Below are 21,727 nucleotides of genomic sequence, written 5' to 3'. Positions count from 1 at the left end.
CAAGCATGGGAAGCAGGAAGAAAACTACACCAAGTCATATCACAATGAAATTGCTCAAAACCAAAGATAAAGAGAAAATCTTAACAGCAGCCCAAGGAAAAAAGGCATGCTACCCAAGAGGAAAGAAGTAGGATCGAAGCAAGATGACAGTGGCATATTATTTTTAAAGTACTGGGAAAAAAAAAAGAAAAAACCTCTGCCAATATAGAATTCTTTACACATTGAAAATAACTTTTAAAAACAAAGGTGAAATAAAGACTTTCTGAGACATAGAAAAGTTGGGATGCTACATCACCAGCAAACCTGCTCTATGATAAATGTTACAGTATGCTCTTCAAGCAGAAGGAAAATAGTAGCAGAGGAATACAGAGCATCAAACACGGAAAAATATAATGACTCTTTTTCTTATTATTTAAATTCATTAAAAAGATAACCAACAGTTTAAACCAAGAAGTGCATCAATGTCATAGCACAGAGGGCAGAAAGGGAGAAATAAAACTACAGTGCTGTAAGTTTCTTATACTATATCTGCAGTAGTATGAGATCACTTGAAGATAAACTGTGACAAGTAAAGATGTATATTATAGACTCTAAAGCAACTACTAAAATAATAAAAACCAGAATAATATCTAATAAGTCAGAAAAACAGATCAAATGGGACCATAAAATATACTTAATCCAAAAGAAGGCATAAAGGGAGGGGAATGGGAACAAAAAACAGATGAGATAAATGGAAAACAAAAAGGTGGTAGATCTCAACCTAACCATATCAACAAGCATATTAAATATAAATAGTCTAAACACCCTCAATTAAAAAGCAGATTGCCAGATTGGAAAAAACAAGCAAACAAACAAACAAACCAAACTGCGGACTGCCTATAAGAATCCCACTTTAAATATAAGGGAACAAGTAAAGGTGAAAAGATACACTATGCTAACACTATTCAAAAGAAAGCTGTCTAAATGCAGTGTGGTACCTTGGAAATCCTATCAAAATCTCAGCAGGCATTTTTGTAGAAATTGATAAGTGAAACCTAAAATTCACATAGAAATGCAAAGGGCCTAGAGTAGCCAAAACAACTCTCAAGAAGAATAGCAAAGTTGGAGAACTTACAATCCCTGTTTAAATAATTATTTTAAAGCTGTAGTAATCAAAACAGTGAAGTATAGGCATAAAGATACACAAATAGACCTATGGAGCAGAACAGAGAGTCCTGTAATAAACCCACAAATATGGAAAGCTGATTTTTTTTACAGTGATACAAAGGCAATGCTGTGGAGAAAGAATGGCTTTTTCACCAAATGGTCCTGAAACAACTGGATATCTACATGCAAAAACAAGCAAAAGGCTTCAACCTATACTTTGCATCATATACAGAAATTAAGTGAAAATGGATTATAGGCCTACATGTAAAACTTAAAATTTCTGGAAGAAAATCTTTGTGACTTTGGCTTAGGCAAGGTTTTTCTTTATGTGATATAAAAATCACAATCCATAAAAAAAGAATACTGATGAGTAAGACTTCTTTATCAACATTAAAAACTTCTGCAATTCAAAAGACACTCTTAAGAAAATGAAAAGACAAGTTGCAAACTGGGAGAACATCTTTGCAAAGCATGTATCTGTTGAAGGCCTTGTATCCTGAATATATAAGGAACACTCAAAATTCACAATAAGTAAATATATAACCCAACTGAAAAATGAGCAAAAGGTTTGAATAAACACTTCACCAAAGAAGACAGATGGATGGCAACTAAATGCATGAAGATGTTCAACAGGATTAGAAATTGGAAACTTCATACTCTGCTTCTGGGGATGGAAATTGGCACAACCAACTTGGAGAACAGTTTTGCATTATTTTAAAAAGTTATACACATGCTTGTCATATGACCCAGAAATTTCACTCTAGGAATCTAACCAGGAGAAATGAAAACATATTTCCACACAACGACTTATATGTAAAGGTTCAGAGCAGCATTCATAAGAGCCAAAAGGTGGAAACAACCCCAATGTTCATGTGGTGAGTGAATAAACAAAATGCAGTATATCCATACAATGGAATACTGTTTGCCAATAAAAAGGAAAGAAATACTGATATATGGTACAATGTGTATGAGCCTAAAAGACAATATGCTAAATTATGTGCAATGTCCTGAAAAGGCAAATCTATAGAGACAGAATATATATTACTGGTTGCCTAGGCCAGTGTGTGGGAAGAGAGATGGACTGATACTGGGCATAAGGGCTCTTTTGGGGATGCTGGGGATGTTCTAAAATTGTATTGTGGTGATAGTTGCACAACTCTGTACATTTACTAAGAGTCATTGAATTGTACAGTAAGTCCCCTACATATGAACAAGTTCCGTTTCAAGAGCACGTTTGTAAGTTCAATCTGTTCGTAAGTCCAACAAAGTTAGCCTAGGTACCCAACTAACACAATTGGCTATATACAAAAGTACTGTAATAGGTTTATAATACTGTTCACACAAATAATACATAGAAAACAAACACAAAAAATAAACATTTTTAATCTTACAGTACAGTACCTTGAAAAGTACAGTAGTACAGTACAACGTTTGGTGCTTCTTAGCAGTATCAGCTGCATCACTGCTGCTTTTACGCTTCTGGACATCCTGGGCTTGAAATAAAGATACTTACTACTGTGCTCTATACAGTACTGTACAGTAAAGTACACAAAAGTACAACCACTTGTAGAAGATGCGCCCACATAACAATGCACGTCAGACACGTGAACTAATTTACATGATTGGACATGTGAACACCGGTTTGCATCTTTGAAAGTTCACAACGTGTAGGGAACTTACTGTATACCAAAAATGGATGGTTTCTATGGTATGTAAATCACAACTCAATAAAGCTGTTAAAAATATATCCTCCAATGTCTTCTTACTGTACCCAGAATTAAATCTAAACACACAAATTCTAAGCTCTTTGTACCCCTCTGCTCCTGTTTTCCCAGGAAAATGAGTGATTCGTCAAAAGTCTTGTGTAAATAAAACAGATTTTAAATGGATTTGGATAAATGAGGTACCCGGGATGAATGGGAAGTGGGTTAGTGATGAAAAAAAGAAATGGGGACTTGTTACCCTTGTGGTTGATTGTCTACACCATGCTGTTCAGGCTTAGGATTTAATGCCCAGCCTTCCATGCTCTATCCAGCAACTGGGTAGTTTGGGCTAAGATTAAATGTAAGTAAAAGGTTGTTTCTTTCACAGATCTACAGAGTGGGCATTATGCCAGCCACTGCTTAAATGCATACACACATAACAGCTTCCTTCTCTTTTCATTTTCTATCCATCTTGCAGACAAAAAAAATGTATTAAGCAAGTGCCACTTACCCAACAGTGTGCTGGATCCTGGGGGTGACTGAAGAGAAGACCCCTTCCTTCAAGTAAAATTATTGATTGTGGTCCAATATAGAAAATAGATCAAATCATAACTATTATGGTTCAAGTGGAAGTGGGTCCCAGAGTCTTTATTCTCTCCTCAAATCCAACCCTGCCTGACTCTACCAGAGTGGCCCTTGATACACCTCCCTGCAACTCCCAGGGCTCCTCAGAACATTACTTCAAAGCCACCAATAAAATCTATCCTCTTCATTTCAGAAATGAAGAAACAAATGTCCAGAATGGGAAAGGAACTAGCCCAAGAGCATGCAGCTATGGTCCTCTGAGTCCTCTACATGTACAGACTTTCAAATGAAGCAATTTGAAATCTGGATAATTATATATATAAGAGGCTTCTAGAAACTGACACCATACCATATTTCTGTCTGTAAACTCCATGTCATCTAGCACACTGCTTTGGCTCAACAATTACATTTGGAGTGACAATAATGAATGCAAATAAGTGGTAAGTCCAGGGTACTGACTGTAATCTCAGTAGTCTCAGAGAAAGAAAGATATTACCATGGGTGGGGGGCTTTAATTCATTCAGTTAACATTTACTAAGAGTGTATAAGTTCCAGAAATTGGGAAGGAATTGGGTGTTAAGAAAGGATTTATTTAATAAAAATATCTACCTATCTATCTATCTATCTATTTTTGGTGTCTACTATGTTCCAGCAACTGTGCTGGGCACTTGATACGCTATCTAATTTAATCTTCATCATGACCACATAATTAGGTGTGTTTAGCTTCATTTTTACAGATGAAGAATTTGAGGCTGCGAGAAGTAAAGTGACCTGCCCAACATCACAAAGCCAGGAAGTGCAGAATCCAGTGTGCTGAACCTGATGACCTTTTCACCATACCAAGGAACTTTCCTCATATGATTTATTTCAAGGCATGGAAAACAAGCCAATGGGGTGAATCTTGTCCTGGATCAGTCAGTCACCAATTTTAAGGGTGAAATAGGGCACATCATGGAACCTCTTGGAAGCTTGGAAATTCTGTCTACCTGAGAAGTAGGACTCAGTGTAGCCCTGCAAAGAGTTGTTGGATGCCTCCACGAGATGGAATCTGTGGAATGTTTGGCCCTACAAGTGAGGAAAGCATCCAAGTCATTAAAGACCCAATTTTATATGGAAAATGTCCTAATGAAATCCTCCCAAGAGGCTAAGGCGCAGCTGGTATGGCCACGGAATCCCAGGAAATCCACAGAACACTTCCTTAGGGTTTTCCACAATCACTGGGGCTACAGTCTTACTTAAATCTTGAATGAAGATTCCTGACCTCCCTAGGCCACAGCCTCTCCAGACAGAGTCCTGGACCAAGACAAAAATATTCAGCTGGCTAACTTCTTTCCAATGGCTCTTTGCTGACTAATGTGGAGAAGGAAGGATAGAGAGCAGGAGAGGTTCTAGGGCAATGGATCATCTATTCCTGGGACAAACTTGGCGGGCTCAACTGTCACCCAGCTTAAGGAGTGACTTAGCCCCAACACTCACTCAACAAGCAGAGTAGGAAAGCTGGGACCTGTAGGACTTGAGGATGGGCAGACAAAGTGAAGACACTGGCTAGCAGAGTTGGATGGAAAACTGCCCAGATTTGTTGATGAGCTAAGGGAATGGTGGAAAGTGGACAGATCCAGAATATATTATATAGGCATAATCCGCCAGGTCTTACTAATGCAGTGGTTTTTCCAAGTGTGTTCCCTGGACCAGCAGCAACAGCATTGCCTGGGAACTTGTTAGAAATGCAAATTCTCAGGCCTTCCGAATAAGAGACTCTGAAGATGGGACCCAGCAATCTAGGTTTCAACCGCCCGCCAGGTGGAGCCTAATGCACGCCCAAGTTTGACAACCACTGTGCTAGTGTTTTGGATACATGGAGTAATAGAGGGAAGAATGAAGAATGATTCCAGATTTGGGGATGGGGGTGACATTTACTACTGATGGGGGAGACTAGGAAAGGAGAGTGGGGGTGGGGATGCGGGTAAAGTTGACAGTTCTGTTGGGGTCTGTTTAAGGTGCCAGTGATATATCCAGTGGGGTTGGTTAAGTGGGAAGTTGGATATGTCAGTACAGAACTCAGGGGAGAGATCAGAGCTATTCACCTTGATTCTAAGATCCTTGAGAAGAGGTCTAATTCATCTTAGACTCTGAGAATATCCCAGCCCTGTGTATGGCCTAGAACAGGTGCTTGGTAAATGTAACTGAATGAAAAAAAAGGAGCCAGCTTTTCCTGCCTACTCTAGTCTGATGAGAACATTGCCTAAGTACCAAGTGTTCTTCCATTTAATATCTATTTGTGCATCTGGAAAAGCAGCTACTGTTGGAAAAGAAGTTTTCTTTGAAAAGTTCACCTTGAAGACTTTCTTATAGCTTAGCACCAAATGTCAACTCCCTTGCATTCTCTCTCCTGTAGTCAGAATTGGCTTGACTTGCCCATCCCTAAGTCCCAGAGTTGCCAGCTGTTCTGTGACTTGTTGTTGAGTGAGCACTGGGGCCAAAGCTGACTTAGTTTTCAAGCGAGGTGATAGTGGAGCCTGCTGAAGCTGCCACAACAATGACAGAGGGAAGGAAGGAAGGAAGGAAGACAGACTCATGTCAATTCAGAACTTTACCATAGGGGGCTTCCCTGGTGGCGTAATGGTTGAGAGTCTGCCTGCCAATGCAGGGGACATGGGTTTGTGCCCCGGTCCGGGAAGATCCCACATGCCGCAGAGCGGCTGGGCCCGTGAGCCATGGCTGCTGAGCCTGCGTGTCCGGAGCCTGTGCTCCGCAACGGGAGAGGCCACAACAGTGAGAGGCTCGTGTACTGCAAAAAAAAAAAGAGAAAAACTTTACCATAAGGCAGAATAACTTGAGTGCTATAATAAATCTCCCTGTGAGAGCCCAAAGGGGTAAGTGATTCATTTGGACTAGAGAATTTGAGGTTTTGAAAAAGAGATGGTGTTTGCTCTGGATCTTCCTTGGAGAATAAGTAGGATTTACAGGCTTGGAATAAGGGAAGGGCATTAAGAAAGAGGGATCTGCCAGCTACATGTAAAAGAATGAAATTAGAACACTCCCTAACACCATACAGATAAATAAACTCAAAATGGATTAAAGACCTAAATATAAGAATTGACAGTATAAAATTCTTAGAGGAAAACATGGGAAGAACACTTTCTGACATAAATCACAGAAAGATCTTTTTTGTCCACCTCCTAGAGTAATGAAAATAAAAACAAAAATTTTAAAATGGGACCTAATGAAACTTAAAAGCCTTTGCACAGCAAAGGAAACCATAAACTTAACGAAAAGACAACCCTCAGAATGGGAGAAAATATTTGCAAATGAAGCAATGGACAAGGGATTAATCTCCCAAATATACAAACAGCTCATGGAGCTCAATACCAGAAAAACAAACAACCCAATCAAAAAATGGGTGGAAGACCTAAATAGGCATTTCTCCAAAGAATACATACAGATGGCCAAGAGGCACATGAAAAGATGCTCAACATCACTAATTATTAAAGAAATGCAAATCAAAACTACAATGAGGTATCACCTCATGCTGGTCAGAATGGCCATCATCAAAAAGTCTACAAACAATAAATGCTGGAGAGGGTGTGGAGAAAAGGGAACCCTGTTGCACTGTTGGTGGGAACGTAAATTGATACAGCCACTATGGAGAACAGTATGGACGTTCCTTAAAAAACTAAAAATAGAATTACCATATGACACAGCAATCCCACTACTGGGCTTATACCCTGAGAAAATCATAATTCAAAAAGACACATGCACCCCAATGTTCATTGCAGCACCATTTACAATAGCCAGGTCATGAAAGCAACCTAAATGGCCATTGATAGATGAATGGATAAAGAAGATGTGGTACATATATACAATGGAATATTATGCAGACATAAAAAGGAATGAAATGGGATCATTTGTAGAGATGTGGATGGACCTAGAGACTGCCATACAGAGTGAAGTATTGTTTTGGCCAAAAAGTTCGTTCGGATTTTTCCATAACATCTTACAGAAAAACCTGAATGAACTTTTTGGCCAACCCAATAAGTCAAAAAGAGAAAAACAAATATCGTATACTAATGCATATATGTGGAATCTACAAAAATGGTACCGATGAACCTGTCTGCAAGGCAGCAATAGAGACACAGACGTGGAGAACAAATGTATGAACACCAAGGGGGGAAAGAGGATGTGGGATGAATTGGGAGATAGGGATTGACATATACACTAATATGTATAAAATAGATAACTAATGAGAACCTATTGTATAGCACAAGGAACTCTACTCAATGCTCTGTGGTGACCTAAATGGGAAGGAAACCAAAAAAAGAGGGGATATATGTATATTTATAGCTGATTCACTTTGCTGTACAGCAGAAACTGACACAACAGTGTAAAGCAACAATACCCCAATTAAAAAAAAAAAGAATGAAGGACCGACATTAGCAAAGGCATGGAAAAATGGAAATATATAAAACAGTGAGGAACTTCTGTGTGGATAAAGAATAAGGTGAATGAAAATGAGAGGTAGTAGATAAGATTGGAAAGGTAGGTCTGGGACAGACTTGTGGGGGAGAGGGACATGAATGCCATGGCAACAATTATAGGCAAATGTTTATGGACATACAGTAGGAAATGACTTACAATGATAAATGAATCTTATACTGTGACCCAATACACACAAACACAGATAGAAAACTGAAACAAAAGTTCCCACAGAGAATACCTACCATTTCTTATGCAATGTATGCTGATATTTTCTATCTTATTTTGTTTAATTTTTTTTTTTTTTACAAATCCTACTAGCAGCTACTTCATTTCATGACCTACTAATGGCTCATGATCTGTGTTTTGAAAAATACTGCTACAGGCAATGGGAAATCGGTGAATGTGTTTGAGGAATAACATAGTAACCCCAGTGCTTTAGGAAGGTAGTTCTCATAGCAGTGTAGATGGAATTAAAAATAGGGGGCAGACTGAAGACAAGAAAGCAATTCTATAGGTAGAAAGCGATACAATATTATAAGTATCCAGGTTGGTCATGATGAAGGCCTAAAACAGGACAGTGAGTGTGGAGGTTGAGAGTGGGGCATGAATATGAGCCAGATGTTGAAGGTGGGACTTGCTAACTGATCAAATGTGAGTTATAACAAAGCAAGGGTAATCAGCATCAATATCCAGGTTTCAATCTGAGGTAACTGTGCAGAGAATGATGGCATTAAACAAGTGGTTTAGTGGGAGGAGCTGGATTGGGGCAGGAAGAGACAAAGTCTTAAGAGTTGATTGACTTCAGCTGTGTCTGTGGAACAACCAGGTGGACAAGCCCAGTAGACTGTGGGATATATCAGATTGAAGCTTGGAAGGAAGTTAGAGGGTAGAGACTGGAGATATGAAGATAATATTTGAAGCTGTAGGAGTATAAGAGGTAACTCAGGAGAATGTGTAGAGAGAGAAAAAGAGAAGACTTAAGGAAAAGACTTAAGAGGACCTACTTAATGCTACAATATTTACTTCCAAAATGAGTTTTTCCTTTCTTAAGTGAGGAAAGTTTATTGTGTATGGATATGTGTGCACTAGGGCATGGATGTGTGCAATGTGTGTGTATGAATGGCATGTGCATGTTAAGGAAATATTAGTATGTATTTGGGGAGCTGGTGAAGGCCTCTGGTTGCTCTAGCAGTGGCTACACTCACTTTCTTTACCTCATGGCTTCTTCTCCTTTCCTTCTCTCTTTTCCATCTCTCCTCTTTTGTTCCATTCTTTCCTTCTCCTTTCCACATATCCACATGCTCCTTCATCACCACTTGGAAGCCCAAGAAATTGATGGGCAAAATAGACCAGTGTGGGACTTGGGGCCCAAGGTCTGCAGCATAGTGTTGGAGTGTGGTTGGGGTTAGGAGGAAAGACAGGGCTGTGAGCATGTGGTCAGAGTCAGAAGTGGGGAATGATTTGTGGTGGAAGAATCCATTCCTGAGACATTTTCCACTTCAAATTCTGCCATCAGTGTGTATGTACATGAATGTGTGTCACTATGAATGTGTATATTTCTGTGCTTGTGCCTGGGGGTGTGTCTGACTCTTAGCTTGACTTAATCAGGTTTTTGGGTGATATTATCCTCATCACTGCTACTTCAGTACAGAAGTAAAATTATTTTTTAACAGAAATAGGCTGCTTTGTTTATAACTTTGAGGGATTTAGGATTAGAGCAGTTGAAGAACTGTGAATAATGCTTAATTAGATTATCAGCATTTGTTGAAATGCATATGCCATGTGAATAAGAGGATACATTCTCTCTTCCTTTCCTAGCTGTGTGACCATAGATAGGTTACCTAACCTCCCTGAGCCTTAGTATCCTTATCTGTAAAATGGGGATAATAATTCCTACCACAGATTTCCATTAGCAAGAGTTGAACACTAAATGAGCTAAGAGCTTTTAAATCAGTAGGTGTTCAACTAATGTTAGTTCCTTTCTCCAGTTCCTTCTACCCCTTCCTTCTCTCCACCTCTCATACATGTTTTACTGGTCCACGTGTGAAAATCGAGTTGTGTTTGTAATACTTTTCCTATTTTCAGTTCTTAAACCAAGTGATATAACGTTTGCATATTACTGTAAAATTATCAAAAGAAGGCTAATTTAAATCACTTTTGGTGCATACACATCTAGAATTATGTCTTCTTCATGGATTGACCCTTTCTCATATAGTTCAGTCATGTTTTTAAATCGACTGTCATTTCATTGGTGTATTTAGACCATTTATATTCAACATAATTATTGATATGTTAAGGCTAAGTCTGTCATTTTATTTTCTGTTACCTGTTTTTTCTCTCTGATTTAGTTTTTTCTCTTTTCTTTGCTCTGCCTTCCTGTGGGTGACTTGAACATTTTCTTCAAATTTCATTTTGATATATCTATAATTTTTTTAACTAAAGCATAGTTGACATGCAATATTATATTAGGTTCAAATGTATAGCACAGTGATTCAATATTTTTATAGATTATACTCCATTTGAAATTATAAAATATTGGCACTATTTCCCTGTGTTTTACAATACTTGTATCTTATTTATTTTATATATAGTATTTTGTTTCTCTTAATCCCCTACCCCTTATCTTGCCCCTCACCCACTTTCCTCTCCCTGCTGGTAACCACTAGTTTGTTCTCTAGATCTGTGAGTCTGTTTCTGTATTTTGCTATGTTCATTCATTTGTTTTATTTTTTAGATTCCACATATAAATGACAACATACAGAATTTATCTCCTCAAAAAACTAAAAATAGAACTACCATATGATCCAGTAATACTACTCCTGTGTATATAATCCAAAGAAAATGAAAACACTAATTCGAAAAGTTACATGCACCCCAGTGTTCATAGCAGCATAATTTACAATAGCCAAGATATAGAAGAATTCTTAGTGTCCTTCAACAGATAAATGGATAAGTAAGATGGAAATTTACCTCCCTTTTACATTCTTTTATACTCCCTGCTTATAACATAAATGTCTTAACTATTTCCTCTACATACATTCAGAACCACATGAGACAGTGTAATAAATTTTGATCCAATCATCAAACAGGATTCATACAACTCAAGAGGAAAAGAAATTCTGTTGTATGTACCCATGTTTTTGCCAACTGTACTCTTTCTTCCAAGGTTCCTACTTTTATTGTTTCTTTTCTGTTTTAAGACTTACTTTTTTCATTCTTATAGGGTAGACCTCCTACTGATAAATTCCCTGTTTCCTTTCATCTGAGAATGTCTTGATTATCCCTTTATTCCTGAAGGATATTACCACTGCACATAGGATTCTGGGTTGACGGTTCCTTTCCTTCAGCACTTGAAAAATGTTGTGCTACTTCCTGCTAGGGCCTCATCAGTTTCTGATGAGGAATCTGCTGACTTTCTATTTTTTTTCCCTGAAGGTACAGGTAAGATGTTTTTCCTCTTTGGCTGTTTCCTACATCTTTTCTCTGCTTCTGATTTCAGAAGGTTGACTATGATGTGTCTTGGTATGAATTTCTTTGGGCCCTTTTGATGGTGTTTGCTTAGCTACTTGGATCTAGAAATTTATGCCCTTTGCTCAGTTTGGAAAGTTTTAAGCCACTACTTCTTCAGGTACTTCTGGTCCTGCCTTATTTCTCCTCTCTTTCTGAGATTCTGTTGACATGACTGTTAGATCTTTTGTTATAGTCTCACAAGTCTGGAGGATCTGGCTCTGCTCAATTCCTTCTTTTTTCTTTTCTTTCTTTCTTTCTTTCTTTCTTTCTTTCTTTCTTTCTTTCTTTCTTTCTTTCTTCTTTTTTCATTTAATTTCCCTCTGTGTTTTTACACTGCGTTATTTCTATTGTTTTATGTTTAAGTTGTCTGATTCTTTCCTCTGTCTTCTCCATCTTGCTGTTGATCCCATCCATTGAGTTTTTAGAGATTTTTTTCCAGTTTTCAAACTTCCACTTGGTTCTTCCTTGTGTTTTATATTTCTTTTTGAGACTTTCTATTTAAATGCTGAGATTTTATATTGTATCATTTGTTGCAAGTGTGTTGTGATTGCTCCCTGAAGCATTTTTATGATGCCTGCTTTAAAATCCTTGTCAGATAATTCCAACCTCTGTGTCCTCTCAACCCTGGCATCTGTTTACTTCCTCTTGCCACTGAAACTGATAATCTTGGTATGGCAAGTAATTTTTTTTCAATTAAATTTGGACACTCTGGATCTCTCTTAACACTTTTGTCTTTGCAGGCCTCCTCTGATGTGCTACTTTTGCAGGGAAGAGGGGCAGTACAAGTCCAGGTTCTCCACTGGGTCTCTGATTGACATCCAGGTTGGGGAGAGGATCTTTGTTATTGCTGGTTGAGGGTGAGAGTTCTGGCCTCTCTTAGGCCTCTTAGGATCCCATCCCAGCTAGTAGTGGTAGGAATGCCAGGTTTAACACTGGTGAGGGTCGAAGCCATGGCCCCCCATTTGGTCTATACTAGAAGGGGTCACTTTTCCTTGTTCCCAACTGTTCCTTCCCTTGGGGTTGGGTAGGGATTCCTTTAAAATCTGGTAAAAATAAGTCTAGGCTCTTCACTTGCAGGCATAAGTTTCTTATTAGCTGCACTGTTATTATGACAGCTGACTTTTTCCTGCACCAAGGTGTCTCACTCCCTATATCCTGATTCTTTTGCAGAAAAAAAATTGCAATATAAACCCTGTCTACCTTTTCCTAGGCCCTGAAGGGATAGAGTGGGAAGAACAGAGCCTCTGCACACAAATTGACTGGGTTCTTGTCAAAATCTGGCATTTTCAAACTGTTTGGCTCTGGAGAAATTATTTAAATTTTCTGAGCCTCCATTTTCCCAGTTGTAAAGGAAGTGTAGGAAGTTCTCAGGATAGCCGAATGCGCAATAGTAGGTCAAGCGGCTTGGCACACCAGGGGCTCAATAAATAATAGTCCCTTCCTTTTATTCTCCAGCAGAAGTAGAAATATAACCCCTGCAAAGGACAAAAAAGCCAAGGTGCTTCCCCACCACCACCATCTTGTGTGAGTCTCACCCAAGGCATTCACTCCAAGAGTTAAATCTCTTGGTCAAACTCTTATTTCTTAAAGGGACACACTTGATATCCTCCCTCATTTTTCTTCAGGTTCCTGGAAAACACTAAAGGGAACGGCCCAACCCAGGGCACCCTCAGAAGGAGGGTGGAAGCCGAGGCAGAGTCGGGTCGGTGGCGGGGAGGGGGTTCTGGCAGAGAAGAGTCGGTGAAGGAAGGCCTGGTATTGGCCCAGGCAGTCCACTCAACTGGCGTTATTGTGCTCTGAGCAAGGACAGCATCATTGCCTAGCCAATGCCACTCCTGGAGAAAAGGGGTAGGGGACGCAGGCAACACGCACTTTGCATCCCGCCCATTCGCCCATCACCTCTGGGGCCTGAGAGCAACTGTTGCAGGCGGCAACTGCCTCCCCAGTCTCCATCACTCCCATCCCCCTTCCCAAGCACCGGGTAGGAGAGGTAGAAAGTGGTAAGTGAAAGCAAAAAATACATAAGAGCGAGTGCTCTCTGTCCTCCCTGTCCTGGCCTGCAAGGGATTCCTCCGCATCCCCAGTCTGCAGCCCCCAGCAGCCGCCACCAGCCCCAATGTGTTAGACTCTGCTCTCAAAAGGCTCGCCGGAGCTCGAGGTCCTGAAGTTGAACAGAAGACTGAAAGAAACAAATCTAGACACCTAAAGAGCAAGGAGCCAAATACACCTTGGATCTTACAAACACTTTAAAAAATAATGTGTCCAAGAATGCCATTCCCCCAACTCCCACCCAAGAAGCAAAAAGCTGTCTTTGGACCAACACCCACCCACCCCCGTTCCCCCCCCCCAACACAAACACACTTACACCGTGTGTCTGCATCTGGCTTTCTCAGACACATCTGGCAAGAGATTCCTCTCGGTAGGTCTGTTTCTCTGTCTGCCTCTCTCTCTCTCTCTGATAGTCTCAGTTCCGATTCTCCCCTGCCTCATTCCCATCCTTGAATTCCGTGGTGAATGGGATCCTTTTCAGTCCCCCTCCGCAAGTAGCCCAACAATAGACACTTTCCGTAGCTAGCAGCCCTCTCCCACAGTCAGGGATTTAGGTAGCTTCGGAGGGGACTGGGAGGGCGCTGCAAAGTTCCACTTACCTGATCTCTTTAATGCTTTCCAATTTGCACATGATTTCTTGTTCATCTGCCATGCTTTTCACTCTCACTTTCACGTCCTGAGAAATGTACAAACACACAAGCCCAGGGATACAATAGACACAATGTAACCACCTCCTCCCGGCATGGGGCTCTGAGCCTGTGCGGTAGGGACATGGAGAAGGCCTGGGAGCTGTAGTCCGCAGCTCCAGGACCAGCCAGGCAGCCCGGGGGTCTGCAGGACTACAACTCCCAGAAGGCCAAGCGAGACATTCCTGTTTCTCTTCCTGCAGCTGCACTTTAAGTCAATTTGTCACAGATAATTGTGTCAAAGGTCGTGAGGAGTACAAGGGAATAGTGATATTCGTTTGGCCCGTGCGAGCGAGAGGTTGAGTGTTCTGGCAGCTGTCTGGGAACTCGTGGCTTTGGCATTCAGATGGAGGTGGAGAAGAGGTGGAAGGGAGGAGGGAGCAGCTGCAAAGGCTGAAGGATGGGGAGAGGTTGACCACGTTCCTTCCAGCTCTCCATCCATTCTAGTTACTGAGTTCAAATTTTGTCAGTCAACGAAGGAAGTACTGGGGGAGGCACTGGGTGAAGCAAAGATAAATAAAAGCAAGTCCTTGCCTTTGAGGAGCAGGAGAGAAAGAAAAGTAACCCATTAATTACAGTGCATTGTGCTGTCATAATACAGAAATGGATAAAGTGTAATCTGAGCAGAGAAGATGTAAATAGGTTTCAAAATATAACTGAGAATTTTCCAGTCCACTGGGGAGGACTGACTTTCCAGGACAGGGCACAACACATATAGAAAGGAAAGAACAAGTGAGCCAAGGTGTCTGGAACATAAGGTTCATATATGGAGTGGGGAGGTGGGAAAGAGAAATGGGAGATGTACCTAGAAAAGCTAGGTTGGAACCAGAATGTGAAAGACCTTTAACTTAATCCAAAATAGAGTTTGGATTTAATCCTATAGGCACACATTCATCCAATACACATTTGTTAAGTGTGCTAAATAATGCCAAGTTATTTTATGTTTCAAAGCACGGGAGTGATAAGGTTGGAAGGATGTCTTAGGGAGGTAACTCTAGAGGCAAAGCGGAGAATGACTGGGAGGAGATGAGAGCATGTAAGAAGAGGTAATTGCTCAGAGAGAATGGAGAGGCCCAGAGAGCTGGGTTTTGGACACATAGAGGACTTTGACTCACTCAACTAAAAGTAAGCTGGAGCTCTCTCTGATTGATCTTGTCCTTTCTTTTTCTAGGCCTCAGTTTCCTAATCTGAAAAATAGACCTACTTAGCCCCACCTCAAAGGCCCATTGTAAGTAGTCAGTGAGATCTTTCCAAGATAGTGCTAAATACAGGGCTTGATATTTTGGGGAGTGGGACAATAGTAGAACATGAGTCTCATGACATTCTGGATATCCACACTGATTTTAAGAGTTTTCTAGGGAAGGAGCTGAAGCCCTTCTCTTCTTTGGATCCCAGACATAATAACTTTCACAACCAGGAAAGTCTCCACGGTGTCCAGTCTAACAGTTTCCTTGTGATCTTGAAGATCCTTGTTTTGTAGTGTCACTAGCAGGCGTTTGAAGACTATTGAGTTGGCTGGTCAGAAAGACTGTGGGTCTGAGCTACTCTACCTTAGAGTCCAGAGCCAAGAATTTGCTGCAGCCCTGTTCTATAAGAGGAGGGGGAAGGGAACAGATCCATGTAAGTACCTGGTATGTATCAGCTACTGTGCTGAGAGCTGTATGTACAGTCCCTCATTTCATTCTCTCAATCTCTGTGAAGGGGATAAGTAGATTTATCTGTTTTTACAAGGAAGAAAACTGACTCTGGAAAACTGGCTTGGCCAAGGCCACAAAGTAAGTTACAAAGCTAGAGCCTGGGCTCAGGTTGGACCAAGGGACTTGCGAATATCTATGAAAAAATATGAAGAACAAAAGTAAAATGGCATCTTAAATGTATACATTTATGTCAAAATATCACTTTATAAGTTAACTCTTGTTTGAAGAGAAATGGAAGGTGTGCATGGGGATGTGGAGGGAAAAATTTAGGAATGGCCTCTGAGGTTTTAAAACTAATTTCTCTTCTTCTGCCATCCACTTCCTCTTAGAATCTTTACCTCATGCTGTGTTCACATGTCTGGTAAGGGTCTAGAGATAGCTTTGTATCTGTTTCAGTTAAATGTGTTAATAGGTTTACAATACGATTTTTCAAAGTAATTTGGCAAATGTCTAACAAGCCTCACCAAAACCCTATTTCACAAATGAGGAACAAGGCCAAGAGAGGCAATGGACTTATCCAAGGTAAACCCAGACTGTCTGACGCAGAAACAGAGCCCTGTACTCAGGGACTTGTGCTCTTCCCATAGCCCCACATTACCCGTATCAAGCTGCTGCTACCCCAATGGAATACAAACTCCTCTGTTACTTGGGCCAGAAATTACACCCAATAAAGGGAGCCTGTAGAGGGCCAAGTGTGTTCCATGCTCCCAATCCAAGGACATTAAAGGTAGATGACAGTTAATCTAGGTGAAGGGGCCCTGGAAGCATCTGGAGCTTGGAGTAAGTTTTGTGCTATTTGTAACAGTTAAAGTATCCAATTAAGAAAATGGTCCATTCCTTGTAGCTTTCATGGATTTGTCTTGGCTTCTTGACATCTTTAATAACAGGTGTCTCACCTGCACCTTGCTGAGTTGTAAGAAATCAGGCTAGCAGTGAGAGGAAGGTAAATGTTACAGGTAAAGAGAGGGGAATAGAAAGAAACCATACCTTCTGCTCTTGCTCCTGAAACAGTACTTCAAACAGTATCTTCAAGCCAAGCTGGTAGTCATATAGTAAGAGGTGTTCAGTGACTCTCGATTGATCAGAAGGCTGTAACAGATGAGAGAATATTTTGGAGTTGTGCTAGCACTGAGTTATAATGTGTTATTTTATTAGAAAAAGTTCATTGATTTGAGGTGGTGGGAATAAAATAGCTTAGTCCTATCAGGATCAATATTCTCCGTATTACTAAGAAACAGGTAAGGAGGCAGGATATATTGGGATGAATACCATTAAAATGTAAGGAGTTAGCAAAGGGGAAGTGAGCCAGTTTCTTCTTGATACTTTCAGGGAACAGATCAAAATTTAAAGAGTGGAGGCCAGAATGTTTGAATTCATACATCTTTCCCTCTGTTTCAATAACGACCTGAATTAAGACAGGAGGCAGAGATGCAACAATAGCTTTCAATCTGAATTGCCTTTCAAAACGTGATGAAAAAAAAAATACAGAGGGAGGAACACTCCCAAGGTCATTTTATAAGGCCACCATCACCCTGACACCAAAACCAGACAAAGATGTCACAGAAAAAAAAAATTACAGGCCAATATCAATGATAAACATAGACACAAAAATCTCCAACAAAATACTAGCAAACAGAATCCAACAACACATTAAAAGAATAATACACCATGATCAAGTGGGATTTATCTCACAGATGCAAGGATTCTTCAATGTACGCAAATCAATCAATGTGATACACCATATTAAGAAACTGAAGGATAAAAACCATATGAAAATCTCGATAGATGCAGAAAAATCTTTCAAAAAAAATTCACACACGTTTATGAAAAAACTCTCCAGAGAGTGGGCATAGAGGAAACCTACCTCAACATAATAAAGGCTATATATGACAAACCCATAGAAAATGTCATTCTCAATGGTGAAAAACTGAAACCATTTCCTCTAAGATCAGGAACAAGACAAGGATGGCAACTCTTGCCACTATTATTAAACATAGTTTTGGAAGTCCTAGCCATGGCAATAAGAGAAGAAAAAGAAATAAAAGGAATCTAAATTGGAATAGAAGATGTAAAACTGTCACTGTTTGCAGATGATATAATACTATATATAGAAAATCCTAAAGATGCCTCCAGGAAACTACTAGAGCTAATCAATGAACTTAGTAAATTTGCAGGACACAAAATTAATACACAGAAATCTCTTGCATTCCTATACAATAACAATGAAAGATATAAAAAAAATTAAAGAAACAATCCCATTTACCATCACAGCAAAAAGAATAAAATACCTAGGAATAAACCTACCTAAGGAGACAAAAGACCTGTATGCAGAAAATTATAAGACACTGATGAAAGAAATTAAAGATGATACCAACAGGTAGAGAGATATACCATGTTCTTGGATTGGAAGAATCAATGTTGTGAAAATGACTATACTACCCAAAGCAATCTACAGATTCAATGCAATCCCTATCAAATTACCAATGGCATTTTTCACAGAATTAGAACAAGAAAATTTACAATTTGTATGGAAACATAAAAGACCCTGAATAGCCAAAGCAACCTTGAGAAAGAAAAACAGAGCAGGAAGAATCAGGCTCCCTGACTTAAGACTATACTACAAAGCTACAGTAATCAAGACAGTATGGTACTAGCAAAAAACAGAAGTATAGCTCAGTGGAACAGAATAGAAAGCCCAGAGATAAACCCACGCATCTATGGTCACCTAACCTATGACGAAGGGGTCAAGAATATACAATGGAGAAAGAACCGTCTCTTCAATAAGTGGTGCTGGGAAAACTTGACAGCTACATGTAAATGAATGAAATCAGAATACACCCTAACAGCATACACAAAAATAAACTCAAAATGGATTAAAGAACTAAATGTAAGGCTGGATACTATACAACTCTTACAGGAAAACATAGGCAGACCACTCTATGACATAAATCATGGCAAGATCCTTTTTGACCCACTTCCTAGAGTAATGAAAATAAAAATAAACAAATGGGACCTGATTAAACTTAAAAGCTTTTGCACAGCAAAGGAAACCATAAACAAAAGGAAAAGACAACAGTCAGAATGGGAGAAAATATTTGCAAATGAAGCAACTGACAAGGGATTAATCTCCAAAATATACAAACAGTTTATTCGGCTCAATATCAAAAAAACAAACAACACAATCCAAAAATGGGCAGAAGACCTAAATAAACATTTTTCCAAGGAAGACATACTGATAGCCAACAAATACATGAAAAGATGCTCAACATCACTAATTATTGGAGAAATGCAAATCAAAACTACAATGAGGTGTCACCTCACACCGGTCAGAATGGCCATCAACAAACAATCTATAAACAATAAATGCTGGAGAGGGTGTGGAGAAAAAGGAACATGCTTGCACTGTTGGTGGGAATGTAAATTGATACAGCCACTATGGAGAAGAGTATGGAAGTTCTTCAAAAAACTAAAAATATTTTTTCTTAAATTCCATATATATGTGTTAACATACGGTATTTGTCTTTCTCTTTCTGACTTACTTCACTCTGTATGACAGACTCTAGGTCTATCCACCTCATTACAAATAGCTCAAAAAAATGTCATGAAGAACCTAGGGGTAAGACAGGAATAAAGACACAGACCTACTAGAGAATGGACTTGAAGATATGGGGAGGGGGAAGGGTAAGCTGTGACAAAGCAAAAGAGAGACATGGACATATATACACTACCAAATGTAAGGTAGATAGCTAGTGGGAAGCAGCCGCATAGCACAGAGAGATCAGCTCAGTGCTTTGTGACCATCTGGAGGGGTGGGATAGGGAGGGTGGGAGGGAGGAGATGCAAGAGGGAAGAGATATGGGAACAAATGTTTATGTATAACTGACTCACTTTGTTATAAAGCAGAAACTAACACATCATTTGTAAAGCAATTATACTCCAATAAAGATGTAAAAAAAAAAAAACTAAAAATATAACTACCATATGACCCAGCAATCCCACTCCTTGGCACATACCCAGAGGAAACCATAATTCAAAAAGACACATGCACCCCAATATTCATTGCAGTACTATTTACAATAGCCAGGACATGGAAGCAACCTAAATGTCCATCAACAGAGAAATGGATAAAGAAGATGTGGTACATATATACAATGGAATCTTACTCAGCCATAAAAAAGGAATGAAATAGTCCCATTTGCAGAGACATGGAGGGACCTAGAGACTGTCACACAAAGTGAAGTAAGTCAGAAAGAGAAAACTAAATATCATATAATATCACTTATATGTAGAATCTAGAAAAATGGTACAGATGAACTCATTTGCAAAGCAGAAATAGAAACACAGTTGTAGAGAACAAACTTATGGTTACCAAGCGGTAAGGGGAGAGGTGGGATGAATTTGGAGATCGGGATTGACATATATACATTATTATATATAAAATAGGTAAGCAATGAGAACCTAATGTACAGCACAGGAACTCTACTCAATGTTCTGTCGTGACCTAAATAGGAAGGAAATCTAAAAAAGAGGGAATATATATATACATATAACTGATTCACTTTGCAGAACAGCAGAAAGTAAGACAACGTTGTAAAACAACTATACTCCAATAAAAATTAATTTTAAAAGTGCTGCAAAATACTGAATTTCTCAAGTCATTTTTCTTAATCAGCATTTCTAAGAGAAAAATGAGCCAAAGTTTTTGAGTCATTCAGCCAAGAAATATTTATTGTGTACATTTTGTGTCAGGCACTATGCTAGGCAGCAGAGATCCCATAGTAGATATGACAGACATGGGCCCCTCCTTAACCAAGCTTGTAGTTAAAGAGACCAGTTATTAAAAAGATCGCACACACATAAATATACAACTATATGCAGCAATTAAGGATTGCAAGAAGTCTGGGTTCTGTGAGCACACAAAATAGGAGAACCAACTTAGTCCTAGAAAGTAGAGAACGGTCAGGGAAAGCTTCCTGAAGGAAGAGTCGTGAGGGGAAACTAGACAGGAAAGGAGGGAAGGAGCAGGAGGCATCAGGATTCATTCATTCAATCAGCCATTAAATACTTCTTAGGCACCTGCTACATGCCAGACACTCTTCTAGGCACTAGGGATATAGTGCTTTGCATGTATTAATTCAGTTTAACCCTTGCAACGACCCTATGAAGTATTACTATTACTGTCCCCATGTTACAGAAGAGGAAGCTGAGACATAGAGAATTTAAGTAACTTTCCCAGGGTCACTCAGCTAATAAGTGGCAGAACTGGGATTTGAATTTAGACAGTCCGACTCCAGAAGCCATGTTCTTAACCACTATGTTCTATTGCTCCCCTCATGAAGTTTAGTTTCTAGTGGGAGGTGCGAGACAATAATCATGGAAAAGAAAACAAACAAATAAATATGATAATTTTAGGTAGAGATAAGGCCAATAAAAAAACTAGAAGAAGATAATGGAGACAAGGGCACCCTCCTACACTGTTGGTGGTAATGCAAACTGGTACAGCCACTATGGAGAACAGTATGGAGGTTCCTTAAAAAACTGAAAATAGAGCTACCATATGATCCTGCAATCGCACTCGTGGCCATATATCTAGAGGGAACCGTAATTTTAAAAGATACGTGCACCCCAATGTTCATTGCAGCACTATTTACAATAGCCAAGACATGGAAACAAACCACATGACCATCAACAGAGGAATGGATAAAGAAGATGTGGTACATATATACAGTGGAATATTACTCCAGCAGCAACATGAATGGACCTAGAGATTCTCATACTAAGTGAAGTAAGTCAGACACAGAAAGAAAAATATATGGTATCACTTATATATGGACTCTAAAAGAAGGCTACAAATGAACTCATCTACAAAGCCGAA

At 39.6% G+C, this 21,727-nt stretch overlaps 1 protein-coding gene across 3 annotated transcripts in view; it reads right to left on the bottom strand.

The window, feature by feature from the left end:
• ZC4H2 (zinc finger C4H2-type containing) overlaps positions 1 to 14,219 on the bottom strand; it is a 35,921-nt gene extending 21,702 nt beyond the window's left edge. For 2 of the 3 annotated variants that reach the window (XM_060137564.1, XM_060137565.1), the window contains exon 1: positions 14,069 to 14,219. In XM_060137564.1, the coding sequence (XP_059993547.1) occupies positions 14,069 to 14,121 (53 nt within the window). In that variant the 5' untranslated portion in view covers positions 14,122 to 14,219. Of the gene's footprint in view, positions 1 to 2,547; positions 2,640 to 3,360; positions 3,408 to 14,068 lie in introns of all 3 variants that reach the window. The other variant, XM_060137563.1, reaches the window with a different exon arrangement.
• Positions 14,220 to 21,727: the final 7,508 nt, after the last annotated feature.

The sequence above is a fragment of the Lagenorhynchus albirostris genome, chromosome X, assembly GCF_949774975.1.
Source record: "Lagenorhynchus albirostris chromosome X, mLagAlb1.1, whole genome shotgun sequence".
In the NCBI taxonomy this organism is placed as follows: domain Eukaryota; kingdom Metazoa; phylum Chordata; class Mammalia; order Artiodactyla; family Delphinidae; genus Lagenorhynchus; species Lagenorhynchus albirostris.
This window is presented reverse-complemented; position numbering and strand designations above follow the sequence as displayed.